Here is a 27,249-nt window from a genome sequence, read left to right as displayed (position 1 = left end):
CCTACAATAGCTTAACAACTTATTTATACTTCTCTACTCTACTGTAGCTCCACTATAAAATTAGGCTTATTCAAAGCATTTTTTCTAGTTTTTGCTGACTATAGTCTCACTAAGGATGATCTCTTCCAATTTTGTCCGTTTAGCATGTAATGCTTTAAAGGTAAAAATAACTAACTTCAACCAGGCCACACTATAGAACTTTCAAAAATTGATTATGTTGGAAAATTTGTTTCTGATTCTTTGGTACCATTAAAACTTAGAAAAAAGTAATCCATTAACAATTCCTTGCTTAGTCTGTACTACAGGTATTGTAAATAGTATTTATGAGGGCTGCAAGTTGTGTGAATTAAGCGAACATGACTGTGTCTGAGCACACTGACAAACAAATCACCAAAGACAAAATATCAACACATTTTTAATGTCTGAACTCAGCTAGACAGCCATCAACCAGCCTCTCAGTAGCCATACAATTACAGCAGTGGACAACACTAGAAAGATGCACATAAGGTAAATGCATGGACCTTTTCCTGAAACAAAGGAACAGAGCTAGGCATCTATTTCACAGAAATCTGGGACCCCAACTTTCAAGTTGTTGTTAGATGTTCCCTGGTCTAACGTTGTATTTTTTTTAATGTCCTCTTTTCCTTCTACACAGCAAATGAATTCACAACAACACCTGTTTATAATACCCTTTTTATTTTTCAGCCAGAAGTACAATTTAATTTGATAATTCAATGAACAGTAGTGTTTATTCCTTAAACAAACCCCCTATCTCTTTGGCATCTAACCATATTCAATTTTCAAACTAAAGATTTATAGGAAGACCTTACTTTCAAGATCATTGTTCAATACATTAAATTTAACCAGTGTAGTTAACTTTGAAAAATACACATTGTTTTCTGTGGGTTTTTTGTATTTTCTAGTAAACCTAAAAAAGATAACCAAACTACAAAATGCTCACTGGGGGGCTGCCTTCATTTAAACTATGGAGTGACAGCGTAAGAACTCTTCATTTCCCAGAGTACATGCACTAAGTAGTGCTTTCCAGTAATTCTGAGTGATAAACAAACAACAAAAAAACCTGACTCTATCAGAAACAACTGATCAAATAATTTATGTTTCAAAGCAATATGAAATTATTTTTAACTTCTGCAGAGGTTATCAGGCAAAATCAAGTTATGCACTGCTTCAGTACAAGACTGCACCTTAGAAAAATACATTATGAAAACTATTTTTCATTTTTAAACTAAAATAAAACAAATTAAAATATTCTAAACACATCTAAGGGTACAGTTGTCAAATCTGCATTTGATACCATATTTGGATAAAAATTTATTAACAAAAGTAACCCAGTGCATTATTCTGCTGCAAAATTGAAGATCATCCTTGCAACGCTGACAAGTATTTCAGTTGTACTCTGTCAAGAGAAAAAAATCTGCCCTCCAGAGCTTGTGTTCACTGCTTCAAGTCAACAAAATTTCCAAAGCTATGAAGTTGACACCTTCTTCTACTACAGATTAACTGAAAATCACAAATTAAAATCAAAAATATTACCAACATACCAATATAGATATTCCATTTTCTGTCTCTAGACAATGCCAAAACAAAATCTAACCAAAAACCCCAAAAAACAAAACAAAACTTTACTTCCTGAAATATTTGCTTTAAATAACTTAAAATATTTATTCTGAACATGTTTTATAGAATAAAATGGACAAAACAATGACTTCCATGCAGAAACAAAAAAATCATTTGATAGGATTCAAGTAGCAAATGTTTCTTTTACGAATGAATCTCACCCACAACACCAGTACAAGCGCAGTCTCAAAATGTATGAATTGGATTGTTTAAATAGCATGTGATTCATCCAGTCAAGTTCACTTTCCTGTCCATGCTGTAAGAAAAACATATAAATTTTACTACAGAAACAAAAAGTAAACCCAAAAAACCTCCTTGGGTACTTATCCAAGAGCAGTTTCTAATATCAAGCCAAAATTAGCAACAACCAAGCAGGTATCACAAATTTTTCAGTGCTGAATTACTGTTGTGTAAACAGAAGCAGTACAGAAAAAAAAAATCCCAAAAATCAAAAGCTTTTTTTTTTTTTTGTTAAAATGTGTCCAAAGAAATATCCACTAGTTGAAGTCAAATCTGCATCAGAAGTTGCTTGATCAGGAAAGATTTCTCTCTCCAAGCATTTGTAGAACACTGCATTGCCAAGACTGTATTCAAATAAATTACTTCCTGGTAACACTTGAGATGATAAAACTACCTACAATGTGGACAATCATGTACACAGCACAACAGTGGATTTCTGCAGCAACAGAGAAAAGATCAGAAACCATTTCTAAATTTGAGATGATAGCTCATGTGCTATTCCTTGCAAACATACGATCCCCTCTAAGAGTAAGGTGTTGGAGCTGGTATTGTAGCACTTCTGTATCAGCAGGTTCCTTAATGCTCATTTTGTCTAAATTGAGGTAGTCTAGGGATTTTGAATGAGCCCTTTTACCTTTCAAAAGGAAGATAGGCAGGGGACCATGAAGTGCCTTGTAAGGTTCATATGGTAAAGCTTTATTGTATTTATCCCCTGAGCTGGGCATCCGTCTCCTCCTCCTTCCATTTACTGCTGGGATCTCATATGGCTGGTAGTACCTACTTCTAGTTTTGTACAAACGTGAGGAACGTGAAAGTCCTGAATCAAGATGTCTGGACCCCAGGTTAGGACCAGATTCTTCTTTATTCTCTTCACTCCCAATACACTTATGGGCTAATTTTATCAGCTCCTCTCCAGTTGTGAAGCCAACCAGGTAGTTAGAATCCATGTGAAGGATCTGGTATCCTGCAACTGTCCGCCTCAATGGTGAGCAGGGGGTGCTGGAACAGCGTGGCTTTTCTGCTTCCAACCTGGCTGCAGAATTCACCTCTGCAAGAGGCACAGAGAGGGTGGAGAGGGCAGTTCTGGACTCTCCATTCACATCAACTTCCATTTTAAACACAAAGCTTTGCTCCTAAAACTAAAACAGAACTTGATTAGAAAATGCAACACAAGGTGCTGAGAGAGGACTACAGAAAAGATATTTTTTATCACCCAGAAGTCATAACCAGTACTTCCCTATTCAGCCTGGTCTTAGCTCTGCATGGTGTCACAGACCTATCACCAACATCTGTCAATTATCTTGGGTGGGTTTTTTTAAATAAAAGATACCATAAAGATACTGATAATTCTAATAGCCAAAAACATACTTGACTACTATCATACACAAAAATGGAACATCTTTCTGGACCATTTTTTTAGCCTTTTGATGCATTTGGTTCTTTGTAGTCTCTCACTTCTTGTAGCATCTACACCCATTAGCAGATCCACAGCACCTTCCCCCATCTTTACTTTGTGATTTGTCTGCTGACAATACTATTAAACAAAGCTTTCAAAACACATGACTAAAAAGTATGAGCTCATTTAGATATGACCATGGACCAGACCTGATCTGGGTGCACTGCAATGCTCTCATCTTCCAGATGTGCACAGAGTTTGCTTTAAATTCAAAGAATGGCATCCTAGCTGTCCCACACCTGCCTGATTTGGTCATCACCAATCCTCACCTACTCCCCAAGAAAATTCACCTATCATCTTATTCACAATTAATCAAACACACACTCTTTTATTCTAATAGGATTCTAATGTATTTCTAATGAAGTATACTATGTTTAATGAACATAGTATTACATTCTTATAAGCATCTTAAGAATAAGGAATATTTATTTGGGGTTTTTTTCCTATTTCTCTATGAAAAAGACTATTTTACCCTTCCCTCACAACTATTCCAAATACATTATTTGGTACCTTTACAAACAAAAGTGCTCACTGCAAGCTGTTACCACCTCTAACATGGAAAGATATGTTCACCATCACAGCAAGTATACACCATACACTAGTAGATGCCAGAACACTGGAAAGCCTCCTTTTCATTTCTATTTTCAGCGTCATCTGTAATTTCAGTGACACAGCTACTTCACAAAACAGGTCACATTTGTGACCTGCCTTCTTCATTTCCTGCAAATCAATGCTTTCTTCATTGTCAGACTCACCTTTTCTCTTTGCTGACCTTTAGGTCAGCTAATGTAGCTAGTGGCTCTGTAGTCAATGTACTTCTCCAAAAAAAATCAGTGTAACTATGTCATGTGTAAAGGCATCAAAGGAAGGAAAGTTAGCATCCAAGTGCTGAGCTGAAAGAATACTGAAATTTATTATATATGATCATAAACTAATATTATTGAGTTGGGAAAACTCAATAATATTTCACAAAAAGGCTAACTTAAAACACACTTCCAGGAATTTGCAAACTTTTGAAGCTACTACTTGTTGCCATTTTGAGGTTTAGAATGGGCCAAGCAGCAATGACACATCACACAAGGAAATACTTTATTTCATCTTCTGCAATTAGACACCTCCCAAAATCCCACTAAAACAAATTTTCATTAATTTGTTTTAAAGAAGAGAGAGAACTGTGTGCAATTATCACCTGGCAGAAGAAAACACTAGCCATATGCAAAATATAAGATTACCTTGTTTCTGTGAAGTGACTGGGAAGAAGCAGTTCAAATAATGATTTCCAGAGACTGGAAATCTGTTTTGAAACATCTTGGGGGATTGGAATGTGTGGTAGGGGGATGGGTGAGGCCTTCCTCTGGTGAGGGGTGCCCTGTGCCAGCCGCACAGTGTCTGTCACTCCTGGCACAACAGAGGCAGCCCCCCAGTGTTGCCTAACTGTTCTGGTTTGAAAGCAACCCCAGTGAAAGACTCCAAGTCCGAAATACAATTTATTGAGAAAAGGGAAAAAGACAAAAATACATGCAAAGATACAAAAGGAAGACCACTGACAAAGCCAGAATACAACCTGACACCCCTCTGGCCAGCGTGCTGGTAGCAGTCCAAATTGGAGTGGCTGCAGCCCTGTTGGGATGGCAGATGTGGTTGCTGTGTCTTCTCAGAAACCTGTGGAAAGGATGCCTCTCTGTCTAGAAATCCCCGGTTTTATCCAGGTGGGAATGCCTAGCTCCTCCCCCTGGGTGAAGCATCTCACAATGGGCTGATGTTATTCTGAGTCACAAGGTGTGTCCTTAATCACCTGTTAAACAGAACTGGCTCCTGGAGAGTGTTATCTCTCAGTCATGTGGCAAGACATTGATGGGCCTATTAACAGGAGATAAGGAAAACTGCCTAGAGGCAACTGCTACTCGGTTATAGGAAACTTCTTGGTGCTCCAATCTTGGACACTAACCCAGTCCCTAAATGGCCCAGCAACTGAAAGACCCACCTGGGAGGAAGGGCTTTTAAGAAGGCTGACAATGAGGCAAACGTTGTTCTTTAACCCTACCTTCATCTTGGAGCTTTACATCATTGGAACCCTGGAGTTGGTAGTTATGTCTGGTTTTCTCCATATTTTCAGTCTTTCTCCCTTTCTTTTCAACAGAAGATAATGGCAAATGGGTTTGAAGGTCTTCTATCTTCAGTGGGCTATGTCTGAGCTGTGGAGTTTCATATTGTAATAAATAATTTGACTAAGTTCCTCATCTTATATAATTCACTAATAAACTTTGTGTGATTTTTTACCTCTTGAAGATACCTAGTTGGTATTTCTCTTTTCCATCTACCCAGACCAAAAGAATCTTGGTTAAACCTGGATTTAAGTGACTGAGGTCTCATGTTCCTAACTCTCCTTCCCTGCTTAGTCCCCAATCAACCTTCTGCTCCCTACACTAATAAACTAGCAGTAAACAAAATGCCCACAGTTTTGCTGAAGAGGATTTTATTTGCCATTAAAAGACTTCTTTTATGGAGAGACTATTTTTAATGCTCCTTTAGTCTTAAATGGTCTCTTTTCATTCTCAGTTGTGGTATACTTAGGATTCTTCATTACTAGTTTTGTGGACCGTGACTTCTGCAGATGTACTTCATCCACTGAGCTTTTAAGTATTCTGGGGTTGGACTCAATGGTCTGGGGTTGGACTAAATGATCTCCAGAAATCCCTTCCAACCCTAACAACTCTGTGAATCAATCAATACAGGTAAAACAGTTAAATAAAGAATTGAAATACTGAAGCAAACCAGACACCAAAATTTTTCACTGCACACAACTGAATAATGTTTCCCATTACAGTTAATTGAATTCAATATGTATTTATGCAGCGAATTACCAGTTTTAGAATAGCAGAAGCAGTTGTTTCCTACTTTAACACCATATCAAACAGTGAAACAGTAAATTTGATGAGGCTTCAGTTGGTGAGACAAAGATATTAATGACAATTTCTGAAGTTGAAATTATCCAGCACGAGGAACCATGATTACTGGAGGCACAGCACACAGAAATTCTGCATTACAACTTTCAGCTACCCTGTGATTTTAGGTAAGAAACTTAAGTATCTGTTCTTGCTCTTAATTCCCAACTTCTACCCTGCAGTTTGGAAATCGCTCCTGGAACCTTCCAGAGAGACGCAATTTGTTCTGTTAAAAGAAACTGAAATGATGCTAGAAAATATATAAATAAAATGGACGTATTGCAAGGTTGGAAATATATCATATTACCTAGTCACATATAAATGGCAAAAGCAACAAAACAAACAAATAAACAAACAAGCCCAGAACAAACAAATCACTTCCCACAGCACTATGTGCCCTAAAGAAGAGGTAGGAGGAAGAGATATCTTCATGCACTTTTGGCATTTCAAGTCTTAAAGTAACACAAAGGCTGCTCTTCTCAGAAAAGAACTTTAAAAAATAATTTACTTTTGTTTGAAACATGGGTGTGTGCTCTGGTAACCACAAGCAATCAACCTGGAAAAGTAACCCAGCAGTTCATTGCACAATAATTACCCTCACTGTAAACCAGTACAAAGGAAAATCAGAGCAGAAAGTCTTCAAGACAGCAAGGTCCAGCCTAAGTACTTTAGGTTCTGAAACTCCAGAACTCCTATTCTGTGCTGCAATGTGAGGAACAGTATTAAAACCAAGAAATCTGTCAGACATATGAAAGCAACAGCACCATCAGAATCTGGTGCCACAAATACCAAGAACTGAAGGGACCATCTGAGCTAGGGACTGCTAGCTGGTGACAGAAATGACTGGCCAGCTCCAACAGCAGAGGACCAAAACTCAGCATGTATGTGTTCAGCCCTTCTTTCCCAAGACTTTTAATGCCAGTTATTCAAGCTGCCATATGGCCTCAAAATTATTTGTATCCTTATCTGGGAAAAAAAACCAGAAAAGACATAAAGACATTATTTAGTAGATTCTACAAAAAAAAAATAAAATTTGAGATTCTCAGTGAGTGTCTGTATCATCACCTATAAACAGATATTTAATACTTTGTGACAGTATCATTTCTATGGTTATAAAGCCTTTGACAACTTCTGTAATATTCACTGCTGTTTACAAGTATGAGCTCATCAGTAATTCCCAGCATCAGTTATAACACTGGAAAAAACAGTACTTCAGTTTAAAAAGATTACTTCTTCAGATCACTGCTGGCTTGTCTCCTTGCCTCTCAAACAGAATGACAACCGAGTGATGCCAATTCAAGACAATTTATAATTAAAGATAATTATTACTGAATCTAAGCAATAAGACTAAGAACAAGATGTCATATCCTTTGCTGCTGGTGCACATATTAAAAACGTATGCAAAGTAACTGAAAGTAGTAGTTACCAAGAGAATTCATTCAACCAATACCTACCAAAATAGTCTTCAGAATAGAATTCAATTACATTTTACAAGATTTTATCAATTTTCTGTATATTTAAAGCAAGCTCTGCATATAAAGTAACTAGACCAAATCCAGATAAACACTAAGAAAACTGTCTAAAACACAGAGCAGAGAAATAATGAAGATAAATACTAGATTAACTATTAAAAAATCACTGTATGACCTCAAAGAATGCATTAATATTCTTGAGATAGTTCATTCAGTGTAAAACTATCAAAATTTCCACATTTTGCAAATAAAAATATTTTTGGTTATTGAATTTTCAACAAAGTTGTCAGATACCATCCATATCCTTCTCGTAACATGGAACAAATGAAAATCAGACATGCATGACACACTAGGGCCTGATATCACAATATATGCATTGTAAATCATTTATTGTTGAAATGACTTCTTGCCACATACTTCACTGCACTCAAGATTTTGTTTGTTTGGTTTTTTTTCTCTGATAAACTATTATTTCTTCTGTTACATGCATTACTTATGGTCTTTCTGAGGAAAGAAACGTGACTTACAAAATACAAACTTTAATTACTTAGTATTTGAAAAAAAGAAAGATGAAGAGCAGTTTCCCTTGATACTTTTATGCTTTGTAGAACGTCCACATTATTTTGGAACTCCCGTAAGTTACTCTTAACAAAATAACTGGTTCTCTGTAATTTGGCATCTCCTCAGCTAGAATCTGAATTGACTTTACAACATGCTTTTTTTTTCCTTTAAGATAAGCATTAACTTTCTGCAATGTAAATGTTTTTTTTTCTTCAGAACTGATTCTTCCTCCTAGATGCCAAGCCATAGGCAATGCTTTTATTTAAAAATCACTAAGATATGTCACATTGATAAAGTGATAGTAATTGCAACAAGAAAAAGCAGAATGAAGATAGCAATGGTGATAGCAACTGTAAAAGAATCAAACATCCTAAATAGAGATATCAAGCCAGTTTTGACACTATCCCTTCTCTGTGCTGCCATTACTTGATACATACAATGCACTTAAAAGACAAAATTTTTATCTGTTAGACATCAGGAGTAAGTGAAATAGCCCAGCATGTGTTAAGCGAGGACACCTTTAATTATTTCAATTGTGTCCTTGTGAAGGGTAAAAGAAAAGGTCTACATAATTCCCCTTGCAGTCTGAAGGGAAAAAAAAAAAAGTTTGCTATTCCTTACAAGCAATTCCGTACTCCTCTAACCTAAAGAGAATGGGGGCAATATGAAATTGTTGCACCACATAAGACAATATTCAGATGGAGTAACAACTAAGTGTAGCACAGATTTACTCCCTCAAAATGAAATTATGCAGAAAATATACACTATAATCCTACAGACCTTAAGAAAATATGAATTGATACTACGGAATTAATAAAGCCAGAGCAGTAACTTCAGAATGTAATGTAAAACAACAGCTACAAAACAACTAGTAAAGCCTGTGTGTGTATGCGGGGGGGAGGGAGGGGGTGTGTTCTTCTCAACAGGTAAAAAATTAGGCCATTCAGCTACCCAGTATACCAAGCAATCACATGGTTTATATAAAACTAGGATTTACAGTGTTCTTTTTGAAAAGATTATTACATCAATTTCTACTAATATGCTCCTGCTCCAAGTAGCAGGAACCAGTTTTTAAATTCTTGTTATTATTGAGTGTTTCAATCAGAAAACTATTATGATCTGGAAAATTACCTCTTAACTTTGAAGACGGTAAGTGCACTACTGAGAAACTACAGCTAGCAACACCACTGACTACCTCAGACCAGATCAGCATGACAAAGCATACAATTTACAAAGAAAGGAGAAACATGGAATGTAAAGAGTCTGACCAGACTAATGAATTTTGTATGAGCAGACTTAGCAAGCAGAAGTGAAATAAAATGGCGGGAAACAAGGCCATTTAACATCTCTCTGCCAAGCAATGCCAGATGGAAGTATTTAACAGACAGTAAGTTCTCTAAAATATTTAAAGCCTCCCACATGGAAAATGAGACTTCCTTGTTGGATTGAATCACAGATAAACACTTCCCCTTCACTTGGTCAGTAAAATGATGCTCCTGGCCAGCATAAAGGTGGTTATTTACTATGCTGACTCATCCAAAAATGAAACAGTGAGATATACACAAAGTAGCTGGTGCGTATTATAACACAAATAATTTTTATTCTTTATTGGATTAGTAAGTAAAATAATGTTTCCCTTATAATTTCATTTTTATTTCTCCAAATTTTTCATCTCCCACCTTTTCATCAACTGAAATCTAAGCTGAATTTTCACAGTTTTTCTTATTTTCAGGTTAGCCCACTTGGGAAGACACTAAACAACCCGAAATGTCAACAAAAAACTAAACTGCCTTTTAAAAATAAAGGACAGAAACAAACAAATAAACAAAAGGAGAGTGCTTAAAGTATTCCAGTTTTCAACAAATAATACTGATTTATTTTCTTTAAAAGCAAAAGTTCTAATGGGACTATGGGTCTCCACTGTTTTTGTGCTAGAAAAGAAATTAAGGGTGGGTAGTATTCTATACTTACAAGTCAGTGCAGCTCTGGTGACATTATTTTGAAATGATCAGCCTAAATTGTGCAATATCCAGCCTTTGACTAGGAACAGCTATTCAAGGAAAAAAACTTTAAAAATAGACCTACTCACAAATATTATAAAAAATATGTTCAATCAATGCAATTTAGTTTTACAGTTTTAATGAAAAAGAAGTGACTTTAAGTCACTTGTTCTTTGTCTTACCTTGCTACAATCTGCAGCAGATATTTAGATATTTGGTGGAAAGATTTTGATGCCTTGAGAGACTACCTAGAACAGATGCTAGTGATAAAGGAATAAAGTAAGTACTTATTGAAAAGGCCTTCAAAGGATACATCTTGGGTAGCACAAGAGCCCGGCCATGGCTATACCCAAGATGAACAACTGGTCATGAGGTTTCACACTTTTATAATTTTTGGTCCATTTGCATATTGGGGTTAATTGTCCAATAACAGCTTCAGGTTACCACCCTCCGAGTTTGCTCTCCTCAATTTGCTGTTGTTTATACTTTTTGGGCCTGAAGCTGCAATGGTGTCCTTGGTTCTCAGGCTGGAAAAGGATTGCTTCGTCTAACTAAACTGTGAAAAGAACTTGCTAACACTTTATGTGAAGTTCAGAGTTATATACTAAAGCAGTGCAGAATCTGGAAAATATGAAACCTAAAACTTAAAGCATCAGTTTCATGTTCACTTGCACCATCCACATTGATAAAGGTCCCTTTCTCAAGCTCACTAGAGTAATGTACATAAAGGCTTTAATGTTTTGTTGTTTGTCTGCTTCTCAAATGCTCCTTCCCTTACTTAAACACTGCTTTAAAATAAGTGTAATGCAAGTATAAAGTAACAATTAACAAAAGCCCAACAGTACATGCAGTCACAGTAAATTTCTATTAAACTAACAACTAGTGTGAACAGAAATTTTCTTCTCGGAACACTCATTTCTGACTCATCTGACTTTGCAATACCACACCACATCTGCAAATAATTATACATTGCTGGTGGCCAAGCCAGCAGCATAAGGCTGATCAAAAAAGAGACTGTACAGAAAGCTACACTGTAATGTCTTACACAAAGCTTAAGTTCAGTGACTGCACTGCCACTGCCTCATTTCCCTCTGCTTCAAAGCCACTGTGAGAACCATGCTCCTCTATCTTCATTATCCTAACAAATGATCTTCCTTCAGGGGAAAAAGAGGCAACTGAAGCAAGCACACCGTTAGCTGGAATATGGTTCAAAACATACCAACAGAAGGAGGATGGTGGGAGAAGCAGCTTTCTGACATCGATTCATTTCTGCATGCAGCTATGCAAGCACACATGCATGACATCCTGGCCCATTCTAGAGATACAGTAACAAAGACATGTTCATAAGAAGGATTTGTTAGTGCTCATCATTTCTTATTTCCTCTGTAATCAAGAATACATTTATCCTAGGCAAACTATATATAAACCAGCTTTTAAGTAAGACATACAGAGAATTAAGATATGAGATTGTTTTCCTACGTTCTGCATACCACTCAAAACAGCACTGCAGCTGCTCAAAGACATTTTTCCAGTAAATGTGCAGAGACATAACTGGAAAAACATGCCTGCTAACATAACTGCTAAAACATGCCTGCAAGTTTAGTACTCTGAAGTAACAATTTTAATATACCTTTGAGTGCACAAGGACAGTCAATGAGCTTCACAAGCCATACAGTAAATATTAAGATAAAACTCTGAGTCTGTCTTCCCTAAGCAAAATTTACTACAAAGAAATATAAAGTTACTCACAGAAGGCTGTGCACTAGCACACGTTGTCACTGTCATATCCAATAGTAAGGTCATATTCAAGTTTATCTCGTCTGAGTATAGAGCTGCCAGTGTGTTTTAAATTGCAACTGAGCAGACGCTTACGCATACTAAATGCACACACACACTAACACTAGATATAGCTGCAAACAAATGGCTTTTGCACTGCTTACACCGTCACCCACCGGGTGGCACGGGGAGCGGCCTCGCTGCAGGCTGCAGGCCCGGCACGGCACCTCCCGGCATCCCGGCACACACGGGAATCACCGCGGGAATGCCGCTGCCCGGGGCCGCCGGGAGCTCCCGCGGCGCTGCCCGCTGCGGTTCAGCCGCGCCGCAGGGCGGGCTCCGCGGCCCGCGCTGCTCGGGCAGGGCCCGCCCGGCCCCACCGCCGCCGGGCACAGCCGCCCTCGGCACGGCTGCCTAGGCCGCCCCGCCGGCGGCACCACCGCCCAGCCCGGAGAGGTCCCGCCCTACGGCCCTTCCCTGGGCGCAGCCGGCTCCGGGAGCCGAGGTCAGCGCTGGCGGCCGCGGGCCCGGGGTGAATTCCCCCCTCTCTCACCTGCGGCCCAGCCCCGCAGCAGCCGCTGCGCGCGGGGCGCTCCGCTCCCCGGCCCGCCCGGCTGAGGGCGGAGCGCAGCGGCAGCTCCTCGGAGAGGATCCGGGCCGCTCCTCGGAGCGTATCCGGGCCGCTCCGAGCTCCGCCTCCATCCCCGGCGTCGGACTCGCTGCCTTCCACCTGTCCTCGGCCTGGTTCAATAAGCCTTAGTCCCCCGTGCCGTTCTCTGTCGTAATACAGCTGTAATAATGGATCAAGCAACCATTTCATCTCTTGGTGACTTTCTCATCATGGGAAATGGGAATTCCGCCCACTTCTGTAGTATTTCCAAGCACCCTACAAAGTTCGAACACTGACTAGATAACAAACCTTTAGTAACAGGTTTTGCTAACAACCAGTTAAATAATTTCTCGATTGCATTTTGTTGCACAAGAAAAGATGCTATTGATGCAGCAAACCTTACAAACAATTGCTTACCTTGGCTTTTGTAAGTAAAGTAAAAGGGAAGGGGAAGAAAAGGTTTGATGTCATAGTCCTGTTCTTCCACTTTAATAACAGTTACGAGCTCTACCACACAGCTCTTAAACCCCTAGGGATGGACTTAAGTTAGGTTTTGTTTCTGAAACTGAGTCTTTAAAGACTCATTCTTAAACACAGAGCTGAAGTTTTAGTCTGACTGGGAAAGCATGGATGACCCCCGTATAAAGGTCATGTTCTGTTCTCCCTCTAGTCCCAATGGTCCTTCCAAGAAAGTTGCAGGTGCTCTGGATCTTGAATTGCACTGAAGGGTGTTGGCATCCCATATGCCTCCAGACTAACCGCTGTGCACCCAAATGCTCTTGGAATTTGTGTTCCTTGGAATCCTCAGCTACAAAAAACAACAGAGAAATAAAAATCCAATGTTTTTATGAGGAATTTGAATTACAGGCTCTGCAAGTCCTTTAGGGTCATAGGATTTGCAAGATCACAAAAGCGCTCTAAGAACTATCTCAGGAAATTTAGCATGGAACATGGGGAATGTATCTGGTCAAGCAGCAGTCTAAGAAAAGGAAACTGGAGTGTAGTTCAGGGGCATTATGATGCTCCATGTTGCTCGCAGTACACAAACACCTTTGGTTCATGTTGACACCTGCAGTACTGGCCTGAGTGGGAAATCCCATCTTCCTATGTTGTCCCAAGGTATAAATGAGGCTGTAAGATCTTGTCAGTTAGCATATCACAACTTTCTTCCAACAAACTTCCTCCCAACAACTTCCTGCTCTCACTGTCAACTGAGTTTTCAGTCAGACTCGGAAATGGAGTTCCAAGGAGGAGAGGGCAGACAGCAGTCAAATATTTTAGTATTTAATTACCTGTATTTAATTAGCTGTATAATTTATTAACATTTATCACAATGACAGAATTAACATGGTGCAAATGGTGCAAAACTTTAAATTCCTGGGCACCAAAAGAAAGGCAGATCCCAAAGACTTCTCTTAAAGCTAGTATTCAAATTCCAAATCAAATATTTGAAAATGAACCTCCAGTTTCCTAAATCCCCATAATTTTCAAAATTCTGTGTTTTCAATGCAATCATGCTGTTAAGATTTTATCAAGATAAACTACTGTATTTCACTGCTTTTTTTGCAATGTTTATCAAGGCATCCAAGATTTTACATGGAAAATAAAGATTCTTTAGAAAACTTGGGCTTTGTTTTCCCACACAAGATCTGATTAACACTCTTTAGTCCTCCTGCAGCAGAGAGGGATAGAGACCACTACAAGCCATTTTCTTGGCATTATGCTGGCCAGAACATGAATTACCAACATCTTAGACTGTCTGTGCTCATCAGTAGCTTCCCACATCAATGACAGTCAATTAGAATGACAATGCAAGACAATTTGTAAGTAAACACACTATTAAAGGTAAAATACACGGAAAACAGCTCAATTTCTATTATCCTCTTCAAGCTCTTCCTGATTTATTATCCCCAGAGTCCTTTTATCAAAAAGCTTATTTTTTCTTGCTATTCCTGTATTCTGTGTTTGTACATTGGAAACTGCCAAATGAGACAAACATTTTTATTAAATATTCACTTTTCTTCCCCTTTTGAAGGATTGTAACCATTATTTTGAAAACACAATTTTTGCTGGAAATCCAGAACCACATTCAGGATAAAAACCAAAGCACTAATTTGAGAGTGGGCAGGGAAGAGAAAAGGAGCTCTGAGGAAGGTATGCTGATGTGGCAGAAGAACATTATATTGGGAGGCAGGGGTGGGGGGTGCAAAGAAAGAAATGTTACATATTGCCATATAACTTGCAACTTTTACCATCCAAATTCAAAAGTTTAATAATTTCTTAAATCTTTATTGGGTAATTTAAAAACTTAGGAGACAGTGAATACAGTGAAAATTTACTTAAAACCTAAACAAAAATTGTACAGCATATAATTTTTAAAATACCATCTTAATTTTTGATATAACAATTTAAAAAAATAAGTTTGATAAGTGTGAAAAGCATCTCTTGATTTGCTTATTTGGCCAAACTGACTTTTTTGCTTAATTAAGCTGATTTCAGCTGGAATAACAGCTATTTCAGCAAGTGAATTTTGCCTGATGAACATAAACACAGGAAAGAATATGAAAAAAGTGGTGGGTTTAGAGCTTTGTGCATTTTGCAGATCTTCAGTTAGTACCAGCTCTGATTCAAAGCATCTTGGAGCGATAAACGGAACTATTCAACGTGAAAAGACACACTCTGTCCTACACCTTGAGATCTAAACGTTACTGGGAAATGTAAGTGAAATTTTGTACTGGTCTTTATTAAAATCTGCACTTAGTGTGCACATATATAGAGAGAGGCAACAGAAAATATTTGCCAATTTTGCTGTAGGCTGTTAATTGAATGTAAGTTTATCAAAATCAAACTATACATTGTTAAGGAGCAAGTAAAGTGATGAAGACATGTTTGTGAGTGGACCTTGTTGCTCACAGGGTTGGTGCAGTCTCCATCCTCCAAGGCTCTCAAGTGCAAGCTGCATTAAATACATTGTTTGGTCCCACATATGGCCCTCATTTGAGCAAGACATTGGACCACAGTCTTCCTGAAGCTGTTTCCATCCTAAACTACTGTGTACTCCTATGGTCCTTGTTTAACTTTATTGCTTTTGGATTGAATGCATAGCCCTATGTTGAGTTTAAAATGTATGGCAATTACTAACAGAAAGAATAGACTAGACTAGACTAGAACAGAACAGTTGGAAGGGACCTACAGTGATCATCTAGTTTAACTGCCTGACCACGTCAGGGCTGACGAAATTTAAAGCCCATTATGAAGGACTGTGGAATCTTCTGACTCCTCCCCCCCAGTGGAATCCCCAGGACTTGCTTTGCAAGACTGTATCATAGTGTTTTCCCCACCTAAGCTGATGGAGAGGACCTAACCCATGATGCTCTGCAGCACTACTGCCAATCTACATCAGACTGCCTCCCCCACTGGCCAGTTGACACTGTCCAACCCAATTATTCATCCCTCATCCCCCCTACAGGTTTCTGCCCTTTACCCTGCCCCTTCCCCCCCCCCCCCCCCCCCCCGTGCCCTCAGGTCATTGGTCACTGACCCCATACTTAAGTCGTGCAGACCACATGGTTTCATCTTTTGTCTCTGGTCCCTTTGGTGTGCTGGATGCAATAAGCCCTCGCTGGAATATATAATGCAAAGTGATATTTCCCCCCCTCTCAACCCCTAAATTATCAGGCTAGCCCAGAGATCCGAGGCTTTGAGGGGATGAATATCAGGAGATAGGCAAAGATTTCCAAAAGAGGCTTTTACCCTGATGTATGTTGTCCAGCTCTCTTTATTCTGTGATGTCCAAGGGAAAGAGCGGGGCAAAAGAGAACCAACAGAAAATGTCAGGGGTTTATCTAGGCTTTGGACAGGGAGGGCTTCTTGGCTCTCTGCCAACCCTGTCAGGGTGGGAAGGAGGGGTCCAGGGTTATCTGATCAGAGTCACAGGGGTCCTGGGGAATGGGGAAAAGGCATGTCCTGAGCGCAGTGTAACAGCAAAGACCCTTCCTGTCTTTCCTCCACTGAGCTATTTGTGGCACTTGTGTGTGTATGGACTTGAAATGGCTGTTCTCACAGCCTTACTCCGAGCAGTTTCTGAAGGAGACATTTCAAAGAAGGCTGCAGTATTTCCACCGCCTTACCACACTGCAACAAAGGATATTATCCATATGCCTGTTTTTGAGGCACCAACAGGCTCAGGGTATGAACCACCTCTCTAGAAAGCCTGTGCCAGCATTTGACCATCCTATCAGAAAAAAAAAAAATGCTTCCTAATGTCCAGTCAGAACCTCCCATGATGCAGCTTTGAACCATTCCCACAAACCCTGTTGCTGAATTGCAAGGAGCAGAGCTCAGCTTGTCCTTCCCCACTTCCCCTCCTTGGGGAGCTGAACACAGCAGTGATGTTGCCCCTCAGCCTCCTTCTCTCCAAACCCCACCATTCCTTGCAGGACAGACCTTCCAACCCTTCTACCTGCTTGGTTGTCTTCTTCTGGATGTATTCAGGTGCGTTAGCATTGTTCTTAATTTTTGTGGCCTAGAGCTGCACGGACTTTTAGTCCATGTTTACATACTCGTAACTAATATTGAAGCTAGAAAAGGCAAGAACCTCCAATTTTTTGCTTTTTTCATTCCATTCTACTTCAAATCCAATTTCATTTCCATCTTTTGAATTCTTTTGGTTAGATTTTCTCCTTTATTTTGCTTTCTACTTTTCAGTATTTGTACCTCTACATGTTCTGTGCGAGTGCTCTTTAAAAATGTCTACAGACTTAGATTAAATTAACAGTTTATAATGCTTTCCAGAGTAGCCTTTTAAAATAATTTACGGAAGTTTTACATATAATAATATAACTCTAAACATATTCCCAGCCGTCACCCAAAAGACAAATGAAAAAGCTATCAAGTGTCTGAAAACAAATACAACAGGAAGTCTGAATGGACTTATATTTTAAAACATTCACAATTTTTTAGTACTTCTATTAGTATACAAAAAATAGTAATTTTATTAAATAAAGGAGCAGTTATTAATTTTTCTGAGAGATTAAATAGGAGCTCTAGAAAGACACGTGCACTCAGACCAAAAAAGCTTTGTTGGAAGCAAAGAGGCTGCCATTATATTAGGACTATTCTGGAACTGTTGCAAAATGCATGTCACCCAATTACCTTGTTTTCTCTTGTCAGTGACTTATGTCTTTGAACAGGATGGAGATCTGTAAATTCTAGTTTTCAGAACTCTGGATTAGAAGTCTATTTCTATATATTACGTTTGTACATTGTGTGGCACAGTGACAATTTTTCAGCCAAGTCTTTTTATATTTATTTTAAAGCACGTCCACTTTAGAACTGGTTTTGTATCAATGAAGAATTTAAGCTTCCTGTAAGGTCTTTTCTACAGTAGCTTCTACCTTTTATGATGTGGATGTTCTCTGTATTTAGTGCATTCTCCTCCTCCTTGGTCCATATATGATGCCATTCGTATGCTCACACATTCTCTTTTTTATAGATAAAATATTTGGCCTATTTTTTTTATTCAACATCTGTTTTTCACAGTAATGTACTGTGGACTGCTTTGGTGTTATACCAGTTTCTGTATTTCAGAGCACAAGATGGTTGTTTCTAAGGCTAAGTGAGGGAATAAAAACATTAGCATTTAAAAAATGAAATTTGTCCTCAAAAAAGCAGGCAAAATGAAAACCACTACTTAAAGAAACATAAAAGAAGTAAGAACTACTACTAGAAATTACACTTCTTTTCTTATACTGCTTCTTGCAGAATTGACTTTCTACAAAAGTTTTTTGTGATTTTTTTCTTTAGCAAGTTACTTATGGGATTGTCAAAAATACAGTTGCTGTAAATTGATTAAGAAAAAATGCAGGAAAAATAAAGGAACAGAGCTTCTTTCTGTGTTAGATGACATACGGTAATCTCAAATCCCTACATTCTGCCATTTCTCTATTGCACTGAAACAGCTTTTAAAAATCTTTGTTACATGTCTTCTGCCGTTATCCTTTGAACTGGTTTTGCTCCTGTTGTTCCATGTATGATCATTATTTTTAAAATACTATTATATGATAACATGTATAATTATTTATTGTATGCATACCTCCCTAGGCTCGTTTATATGGATTTCTACAAAATTGAACTTTAGAAGCACATCTGCTTTCCCTTAACAGCCCCTGTGTGCTAGGATAATAACATAACTGAAATTTATTGATTATAATAAAGAAACATAAAACCGTATTTAAATTAATTTTAGGTGTTTTCACACACATTTTTGTGGTTCATTTTGTTTTGTAATGATGCTTCATTTTTGAAGAAATGCCAAGCTAAATAATTAAGCTACATTGCAAGATGATAATATTTTGCGAGTCGCAGTCATATTTTGACCACTGATTTTCTGTAAACATATTCTTTGACCTCCACCAAATCTGGTTGGAATAGGATGTATAGTTCAAAAAATTTAAATGCGAGAGAAAGTGCTATTGCATTAAAAACTGAATTAAAAATTGATTCAAATCTGTGCAGTTCACATTGTGTCCTATTGTCAGTCTCAAAAGCAAGAAGAAGAGTACTCACTGTGGTCCTGTATTTGACGTTACCATTCTGGAACACAACAAATCACTGTGGAATGTATGACTACCACTTATCTTTTTCAGGAGTGATTTCAGTATAAAATGTTACTGTCATTTCTTTTATGCCATGTCCTTACCACCAAGAGTAATTCTGGCTTATTTGTAAATTATTGGCTTATATGTAAATTGTCTTCCAGTGAGATGACTTTTTCAGCTACTCGCTATACTTCAAAGCACTTTTAAAAGAAAATACAATACAGAGAAGTTGCTAGTGACCTTGCTTTTATTTAGAAGCACGTAAAAAAAAGTTATGCCACAGCTTTGGTTGACTGGAATGATACATATACTTAAATTTTTAGGTTTTCTTTTTAAACGGTAAACAAGGGTACATTCAGTTGTATCCAAGACCAACATTCTAAGTAACACAGTAACACTATGGAAAATGAAATGCTTGAAATACATAGCTGTGAAACCCTTCATATTTTTGGTATTTAATCAGCACTGTTAGAAATCATTTGCTGAAGCCATTTCATATATGGTAAACGCCCTGTGACAAAGTGAATGTAACTAGTAACCAGTAAATGTAACTAGTGCAACTTGGACTGGCTCTGGAGACCAGTAAGAGCCCTACTTAAGTATTTTACTCATAAGCTGTCTTCTGCAGCTGAAACATGAAACAAATTACCTATCTTGCAGTTACAGAGTCCATTCTTACTACTTGGCCACTTAATTTAAAGAAGGGGTCTATATTTTCATACATTTGGGGTACTCATAACCCCGTATTTTTCATGCCACAGAAAAAATTACAAAAACTACTTAGATTGGATAATAATTCTAGATAACATCATAACTCCAGGTTCCACCAATTTAGAAATGCTTCTTGCATCTCATAAAATGTTTAACTATTTTTGCTTTTTTGTTGTTTGGTTTGGTTTTTTGTTGATTTGTTGGTGTTTTTTTGGTTGGTTTGTGTGGGATTTTTTTGGGCTTTTTTTTTTTTTTTTGGTGGGGTTTTTTTTTTGAGAGTTGCTGTCAACCAGCAGATTGGAAGCAGGGAGGTATGAAAATTCCCAGGCCATGATGAATCCTGAGTATTTGGAATAGTATGAGTTCTGGTAGTACACAGTCTCTCTCTGTGCTGAAAGGATGACAATAAATCATAGGTGGAATAGTTACTTTTAGAATAAATCTAGTAGCAGACCAGCTGTAACCATTTCTCATTCTACAAAACCTGCTTTTTAGTATAACCTTTTTCTAGAAACACATGGCAAGGAAAATAAAACTGTCTTTTTTAGTAAGCAAAAGAAGGTTTTGATAAAAACATATAGAGGACAGTTTTGATAAAATATATGTTTTGATAAAACACATATAAAAGACAGTTTTATCTGATGGATGACATACAGGTATCTGTATACAAGTATGTGTACTAAACAATAAAAGAGAAGGTAGATTTGAATGTTACAGATCTGATGTAAACACAGGAAAAAAAAAGAGTAATCAAAAGTGCTGATACATGAACTCACTCCATCATGCCTAATTATTGCAGCATATATATAATATAATTAAAATGCAGAAATATCTGCTTATCTCCAAAACCACTGAAAAGAGATCTCTTTGGAAATGTAGTTAAATTAAAAAAAAGTCAAGATGCATGTCCTGTTTTAGCACACAGAAGAAATTCACAGGAGATTATAAACTCCTGAAAATAGAAGTTTATGAAGACAACAGAAAATGATTTCATTATAGTGACAACAACAGAGCCACTGTATTACATACCATCTTCTTTTTGTGCATGTTTACAGTAGATATTTGAAGACACAGAAAAGGTTCATGTGCAGCTTTTCCATTAAAACCTGTGATGCTCGTCAAACTGATAAGTATACTATGTTTTAGAAAATGAGAAAAGACGTTTGACCTAAATACTGTGCACACTAGTTAACCATGTATATAGATTTTTAAGTGCACTATGAATTGCAGATGCAGACAGAAGTGGCTTTTGACATCTCATTAATTTGCTTGAATGCACACTAAAGAACCGTTTAATAAGTTGTTTCCAGTTTTGTCTGATCATTTCTTCTCAGAAAGAGCTTCACCACAAAGTTCTGCATCTAGTGAGGCCTCTTCAAGAGATGGCTTAATATTAGATACATTAACAGGACATCCAAGGGTAGCTGTACAGATTGAGAGAAAAGATGTATTAGGTTTTACACTTAATATCCATGCTAAAAATTATCAAATGCAAGAAATATACATGTTATCATCTAGCACAGAAACAAATAAGCTACACTATCTAATGAAATTAGAAATCCAAGTGAAATCTGGTCCCTAAACAGCACAACCATTCAAGAGCAGACAGTGTAGCGGGCCAACAGTGCAGACTGAACATACTAATGATTGACTGCATCATGTTATTGGCAGCTTTAGTCAGAACAGAGTCACAGAGCTCTACATTAGGTGTTCAGAAAACATCTTAGAAATTCAGCCATTTAAAGAAATAAATTTATTTTGTCTTACTTGGAGATAGCTGTCATAATTCAAAATAAAAGCTCATGAATGTCAGGCCATAGAAAAATGAAACAATTCAGAGGATAAGAGAAAATAACTATTAACACAGTTTGACTGTTAAAGCTATTTGTGCAATGCTATTGAGTTCTCACTGACCCACAAAATGATTCTACTTATGTAGGGAATGTTAAGAAAAAGCTGCCTTATGAAGTCACATAATATGTAAGGAAGAATTATACTGCTGGAACGAATCAAGTTAATCATTCTGCCTTTGACAGAATTTACTTACATAAGGTTAGTTTCTCCACCACTAGCCTTTCAGGCAAAGTTTCAAGTGGAGTTGGTTGAATTTTTGCAGGGGTAAATGTATTTAAAGAAATTTTTCTTCCTGAATGGGGCATCATGTAAGTTGGAGAAGCTGAAATGATGAGGGAAAAAAGAACCATTAATAATAACAATACTCTGACCTAAACCAGATGTCAAAAACTGTAGCCACAAGACTGTGTATCCGCCCAGCAAAATAGATACCACATTTATAGAACCACCTGCTCAGCTACCAATTTTTGACTCTAGTGTCAAAACCTTACAGTATGAAAGACAAATCTTAAAATCTTTCTTTTACCACAGAAAGCAACAGCATAAGTTCATGATGTTCAGGCAGTATTAGCAGGTGCCTTGCCTGAAGACTGGCAAAAGCATTTGTGCTATTTCTCATAGGTTATGAAGATTGCACCTGAATAGGCTTTAAATCAAATATGTCTATAAAATGTCCACACAACGCATTAATCTCTAGGCAACATCGAAACAGTACAGGAAAGCAGGAGAACTAAACATCTATAACTTTAATTGTATTAGGTCTATTTTCCAATCACTCCTTGGTAGAAAGGTGACAACCATATGCTAGGACATTCTGGTTTTCAGTATTCATCTTGTATATTCTCAATCCTGAACTGATTTTGGAGACACACAAACTTTCTAACCAGTATAAAGACATTTTAAGTAGCTGAGAATTTTCATATACTTACAAGCCTCTCAGAGCTCTTTTTCAGTAACATCAATTTTCTTAAATTGCTTATATTCCTTCTCAAATATAGGAGGCCTACCCTATCAAATAAGCTGCTGATTAAAATCTAAACTGTATAAAATAATGGGGGAAAAATGAAAAATCCTGTAGTAGAAAGAAGGATTAAGTCCAAAAAGGTAGAATACTGTTGTATCAGTGCTTTGATCAGGAAACAGTAAAAGTTTCCTGATCAAAGCATAAGTTTTTAGAAACTTCCTCAGGAAGAATGATTTTCAATCACCTGACACATCGTATTATGTGGTAAATCTGACCTAACTGAAACCATTTCCAAATTCACAGTAGAATCACGATAGGAAATCATTTCCCCAGACATATGCACACGGACAGAATTCAGCTGTATTTCCTTTCAAGATCACATAAACTTTAAACACACAGCACAAACTGCTACAAACTAAGTAAATGCAAAGCACTCTACAGGTGAAACCCCAAGTAATACTGAAGGAAACAGGAAATAATGACATTTTAAATGTAAATGGAACACTATTCTGCTGAGGCTACTGCCAGTAGAACATTGCAATATAAAGCTGGGAATACTGCATGCTCCCTGAAAAGCATTACCTGTAATTGAGCTGAGTGTGGACGGTACAGAGAAGTCAATGTAATAATAAAGGAAATAAACTAAGTATGATTTCATTAAATCCTTCATTTACTACCTCAGCCAACAGAGATGTTACTTCAATTATTTATAAATGTCCATACCCACAAAAAGATAGTGCAAAATGTAAAATTATGGTTTATGTACATTTTAATTTTCTTCAAAAGCAGTATCCTTTGTTTACTTTAGCTGCAAACACTGCAAAGATTAACTAGACAACAGTTAAGAATTTAAAATTAACGTAATTATAAACTATAACCAGTACATGTCTCCTGTAGATTTTCCCTTGATGGAGCAGCAACAGAAGCCAGAAATTCATCCACCTGCTTCAGAGACAAGGAATTGTGTAGGGTTTCCAAAGGGCAAATAGAAGGCACCATCGAATACAGTTCAAAACCTAAAAGAAAAAATAATAAAAAAAGAGATTTCCAAACATAAGACAAGATTTAAGGTACTGCAGTAATGCATGATAAAAAATGCTTAGTTACGTGAGCACGTGCAGGCATAAGTCTCTTGAAATCATGGAAATTAAATATTACAGGAGTTGGAACAAGATGAGCCAGAGTTTCCAGCTAAAGATAAAATATATGGGATACAAGTCCCATGCACACATGAAGTACATGTGTACACATAAATTATTCCAACATGAGAACTGTGCCAAACCATACTCCCAAATCAATTCATGAAAGATAATTTCCCTTTAAGACAAACTTAGCAGATCACTAAAAAAAAAAAAAAGTCAGGAAAAGGTAGCATTTCTCCTACTCATTCTGACACCTGGCACAAGACTAAATAGGTAACTCATTCATGCAAGAAAGTAGGATAGCTATTTTGTTAAGCAGACAAGAGCTAAAAATGCTGTATCTTCCAAGAAATAAATTTGCAGAATTCATGTTCTATCATCTTCAGTATTCTGTGAAAACAAACTGTTGCCTTTAATATCAAAGGAAAACCACTGTTAGCATTTTTATACTTTGAGGTTACATAGTTTCACAGACAGATACACACCTACCTTTACGCATTTAAAAACAGTATTGAAAGACTAGAAGTTTCATATATTGGAATAGGTAAGTAAAGCAACCCAAAATCTAAAAATTTATTGAACTTTGCTTTTCTATGTTAGTAATGATCATACACTAACCATGCATATCCATATTACTAACAGGCTAAAAAGCATTTAAACATCTTGGCTAAAAAAAATTTGCAGTCCTCTAAAGTGATTCAAGTTTGGTAACTCAATAAACAGCTTTTCATCCAGTTGCATTTCATAAAGGAAAACATGTCCATTAGCGTTTTCAACATACAGCTGTAACATTACAACTTTGCAATTCAATACTGTAAATTTCTTCCAAGACAATTAAATGAAGAAGCAATAGTGAATGAAATAATGTTTAGAATTTCAGTTCAAGGTACATTTATTAGAGATAGCATTATGCCTGGGAACTGTTCTTTCTCATAAAATAAGCAACAATGTTCCTGTGATATCCAATGTTGCCCATTCACTCACCATCAGTACTTTGCATAAAGAAGAAATTCAGCAAGATTTCAACCCCCAAATATCTATACTTATATTTAGATCCACCTTGGCCATATTCAAATTTTGGGGATTATTGCTACAATATTCAACCAGCTGAGGTATACTTATGTAAGCTTCACTTAAATTATAAACAAAATGTTGCATTTCATGAAAACTTGGGTTTTGTGTACAAAAGAAACACCACCATACTATTAATTTCTATTCTCCTATAAGTCAGTAGCTAGCCTTCAGTGTAAGCACTAAGATGTTTACCATACATATTAATATCCTAAATAACTATATGCATGCATGAAAAACGCAAACCCTTTCGTTGCCTTACAGCAAAATGTATGATTTCTCTTTTCCCTGACAGAAAACTCATTATCACTTGAATGAGAATTAATTTTTCTAATTTTGCAATTAATGAGGTGGGACAATGTCAGGTTAACCTTTTAGTGACTGTTATTGTTATAGTGCATGTTACAGAGAACCAGAAATTCCAAAACGCACTCCAAAATTCCAAAATGCACTCATGCCCTTTAAAAGAAAAAAGAGAAGAAATAAAATTTTCTTGTTTTAGCAATTTCCCCTCCAAATTTTTTTGTTGAGGTTTGACAATTCTGCTGTCAGCTAGTCATATCCCAGCATGTCATTGTAGTATCTTTATTTCTAAGGTATATGGCTTAAAACATAGTCTGGAAATCTATGTGTAGTGTTTTATTTGAATGTTTTCAGATAAATATTTTATGATGTTATAAGAAATAAATTTTATGATGAAGAAGCCTGACAGTATCCCTTTAAGAAGGCAATTCCCTGTACAGTAACAGCCTTTGTTTTTTGCCTGTATTTATTCTTAAAGCATCAAAAGGCAAGCCAATGAAAGGGTTAACGCAGCATCTTAAAAAGCCACCCTGCTGTCTTAAGATTCAAAAACTGTAGAGACATACCACTGGAGCCTAGAAATTCCACAGAGGAAATGGACCAGCACCTAAAGAGGTGTGGGTGTTCTGCAGAGGCCCAGAAAATAAGGTATAGCACTTTCAGAAGATACTTGTTTCACCATGTTCCTTGAACTAAAGATGGGGAGTGGGGAGTGGGGCATATAGTCTGAAATGAGTTAAGAGGGTGTGACAACAACATAAAAGTAAGAAAAAAACAGAGTGAAAGGGACAAGGATAATTAAAATGATAGTCCAGAGGACAGACAAAACAACATCAATATGGCGTTATGTTAATAGAGAACCCTTGGAAACCTGCAATATACTTAGGGTTCATAGGAGCTCATACTGCATGCATTAGTCTTGTCAAAGATGTGTGGCAAAACTGCTGCATTAAATGAATCAAAACAATCAGTGTGATCAATAAAAGCTATTTAGATCCTTTTTTTAAAAGAATGGAATCACAAAAAGTGACTAAATGGAACAGAAAGTAATTCTATTATTTGCCACAGATTCTCAAATGCAGTTCTTACTTTCTGACCATGTAAGTTTCGGGAATATTGGTTTGAGTCTTAAAATAAAAAATGGACTCCTGACTTTTCTATTTGAGATAAATTTTATATCTTAAAAATAAATTTAGCCTTACTACAGTTTTCCTTCATAAAGCACTGCAGTGCAAAAAAGCCACTATGGATTTAAAATTAATGTAACAAAATACTACTCTGCTTCTAAGCAAGGCTTAACAAAAACTCAAGTCTTCTGTTTTTAAACTTTCTTTCTAAGCAAATATATTTTGAATCTAACACAAAAATACTGATGATTTCCACTGCAATTTCAATATCACTGAACTCAGCCAGCAGTCATGCACATTTTAAAACTGCATAAGAAATCTGGAAAAGCTACATTCAGGTCCAGTGGGTCCTGAAGACTGAGTCAACTTTTCATGAACAGGATATATCTGGGGCCTATTCAATCTTGTAGAAAGGGAGGTGCAAAATATTTTGCTGAGGAAGAAAAAGACATACCTCTGTCCTGTGTGTTAAAAGAGAAATTTTGCAAACTGAAGATAGTTAACTCTCACTCTTGAAGCTCAAGAGGTCAATGCTGCTCAAGAAGTCACAGCTCTCTTGCTGTGATTTTTAGTGCAATATTTAAGTAATTTGCACATCTGATGAACAGAGAAGTATGAGAAGTTAAAATAAATTTTTGTCCCATAAATAATATAGCAATTTAGCAGGAATAGAACCAAAGCTTCTGCTTTAGTTTTTGTAATTTAGCATCACTTCAAGAAGATAAACATAAACTCCAGCTGTCAATTCAGCGATTTATTTTAGAATGGGCAGGCTCAGAG

General features: G+C 37.1%; 2 protein-coding genes across 24 annotated transcripts in view; both read right to left on the bottom strand.

Moving 5' to 3' along the window:
- The window catches only part of MACIR (macrophage immunometabolism regulator), a 28,328-nt gene extending 15,377 nt beyond the window's left edge, over window positions 1-12,951 (bottom strand). The window contains exons 1-5 of one of the 9 annotated variants that reach the window (XM_072921960.1): window positions 12,642-12,750; window positions 11,532-11,627; window positions 5,379-5,529; window positions 4,899-4,996; window positions 680-3,017 (exon numbers count right to left, since the gene is read on the bottom strand). In XM_072921960.1, the coding sequence (XP_072778061.1) occupies window positions 2,367-2,990 (624 nt within the window). In that variant the 5' untranslated portion in view covers window positions 2,991-3,017; window positions 4,899-4,996; window positions 5,379-5,529; window positions 11,532-11,627; window positions 12,642-12,750 and the 3' untranslated portion in view covers window positions 680-2,366. Of the gene's footprint in view, window positions 1-679; window positions 3,018-4,802; window positions 4,997-5,378; window positions 5,530-10,494; window positions 10,573-11,531; window positions 11,628-12,264; window positions 12,504-12,641 lie in introns of those variants that run through there. The other 8 variants (XM_072921964.1, XM_072921961.1, XM_072921962.1 and 5 more) reach the window with 8 other exon arrangements.
- A 6,575-nt stretch (window positions 12,952-19,526) lies between these two features.
- Window positions 19,527-27,249, bottom strand: part of PPIP5K2 (diphosphoinositol pentakisphosphate kinase 2) — a 47,210-nt gene continuing 39,487 nt past the window's right edge. For 9 of the 15 annotated variants that reach the window (XM_072922154.1, XM_030258757.4, XM_030258765.4 and 6 more), the window contains 3 exons: window positions 23,711-23,842; window positions 22,056-22,184; window positions 20,184-21,432 (listed from right to left, as the gene is read on the bottom strand). In XM_072922154.1, coding sequence (XP_072778255.1) covers window positions 21,329-21,432; window positions 22,056-22,184; window positions 23,711-23,842 — 365 coding nt within the window. In that variant the 3' untranslated portion in view covers window positions 20,184-21,328. Of the gene's footprint in view, window positions 21,433-22,055; window positions 22,185-23,710; window positions 23,843-26,923; window positions 27,067-27,249 lie in introns of those variants that run through there. The other 6 variants (XM_072922148.1, XM_072922152.1, XM_072922155.1 and 3 more) reach the window with 3 other exon arrangements.

The sequence above is a fragment of the Taeniopygia guttata genome, chromosome Z, assembly GCF_048771995.1.
Source record: "Taeniopygia guttata chromosome Z, bTaeGut7.mat, whole genome shotgun sequence".
NCBI classification, from domain to species: Eukaryota; Metazoa; Chordata; class Aves; order Passeriformes; family Estrildidae; genus Taeniopygia; species Taeniopygia guttata.
This window is presented reverse-complemented; position numbering and strand designations above follow the sequence as displayed.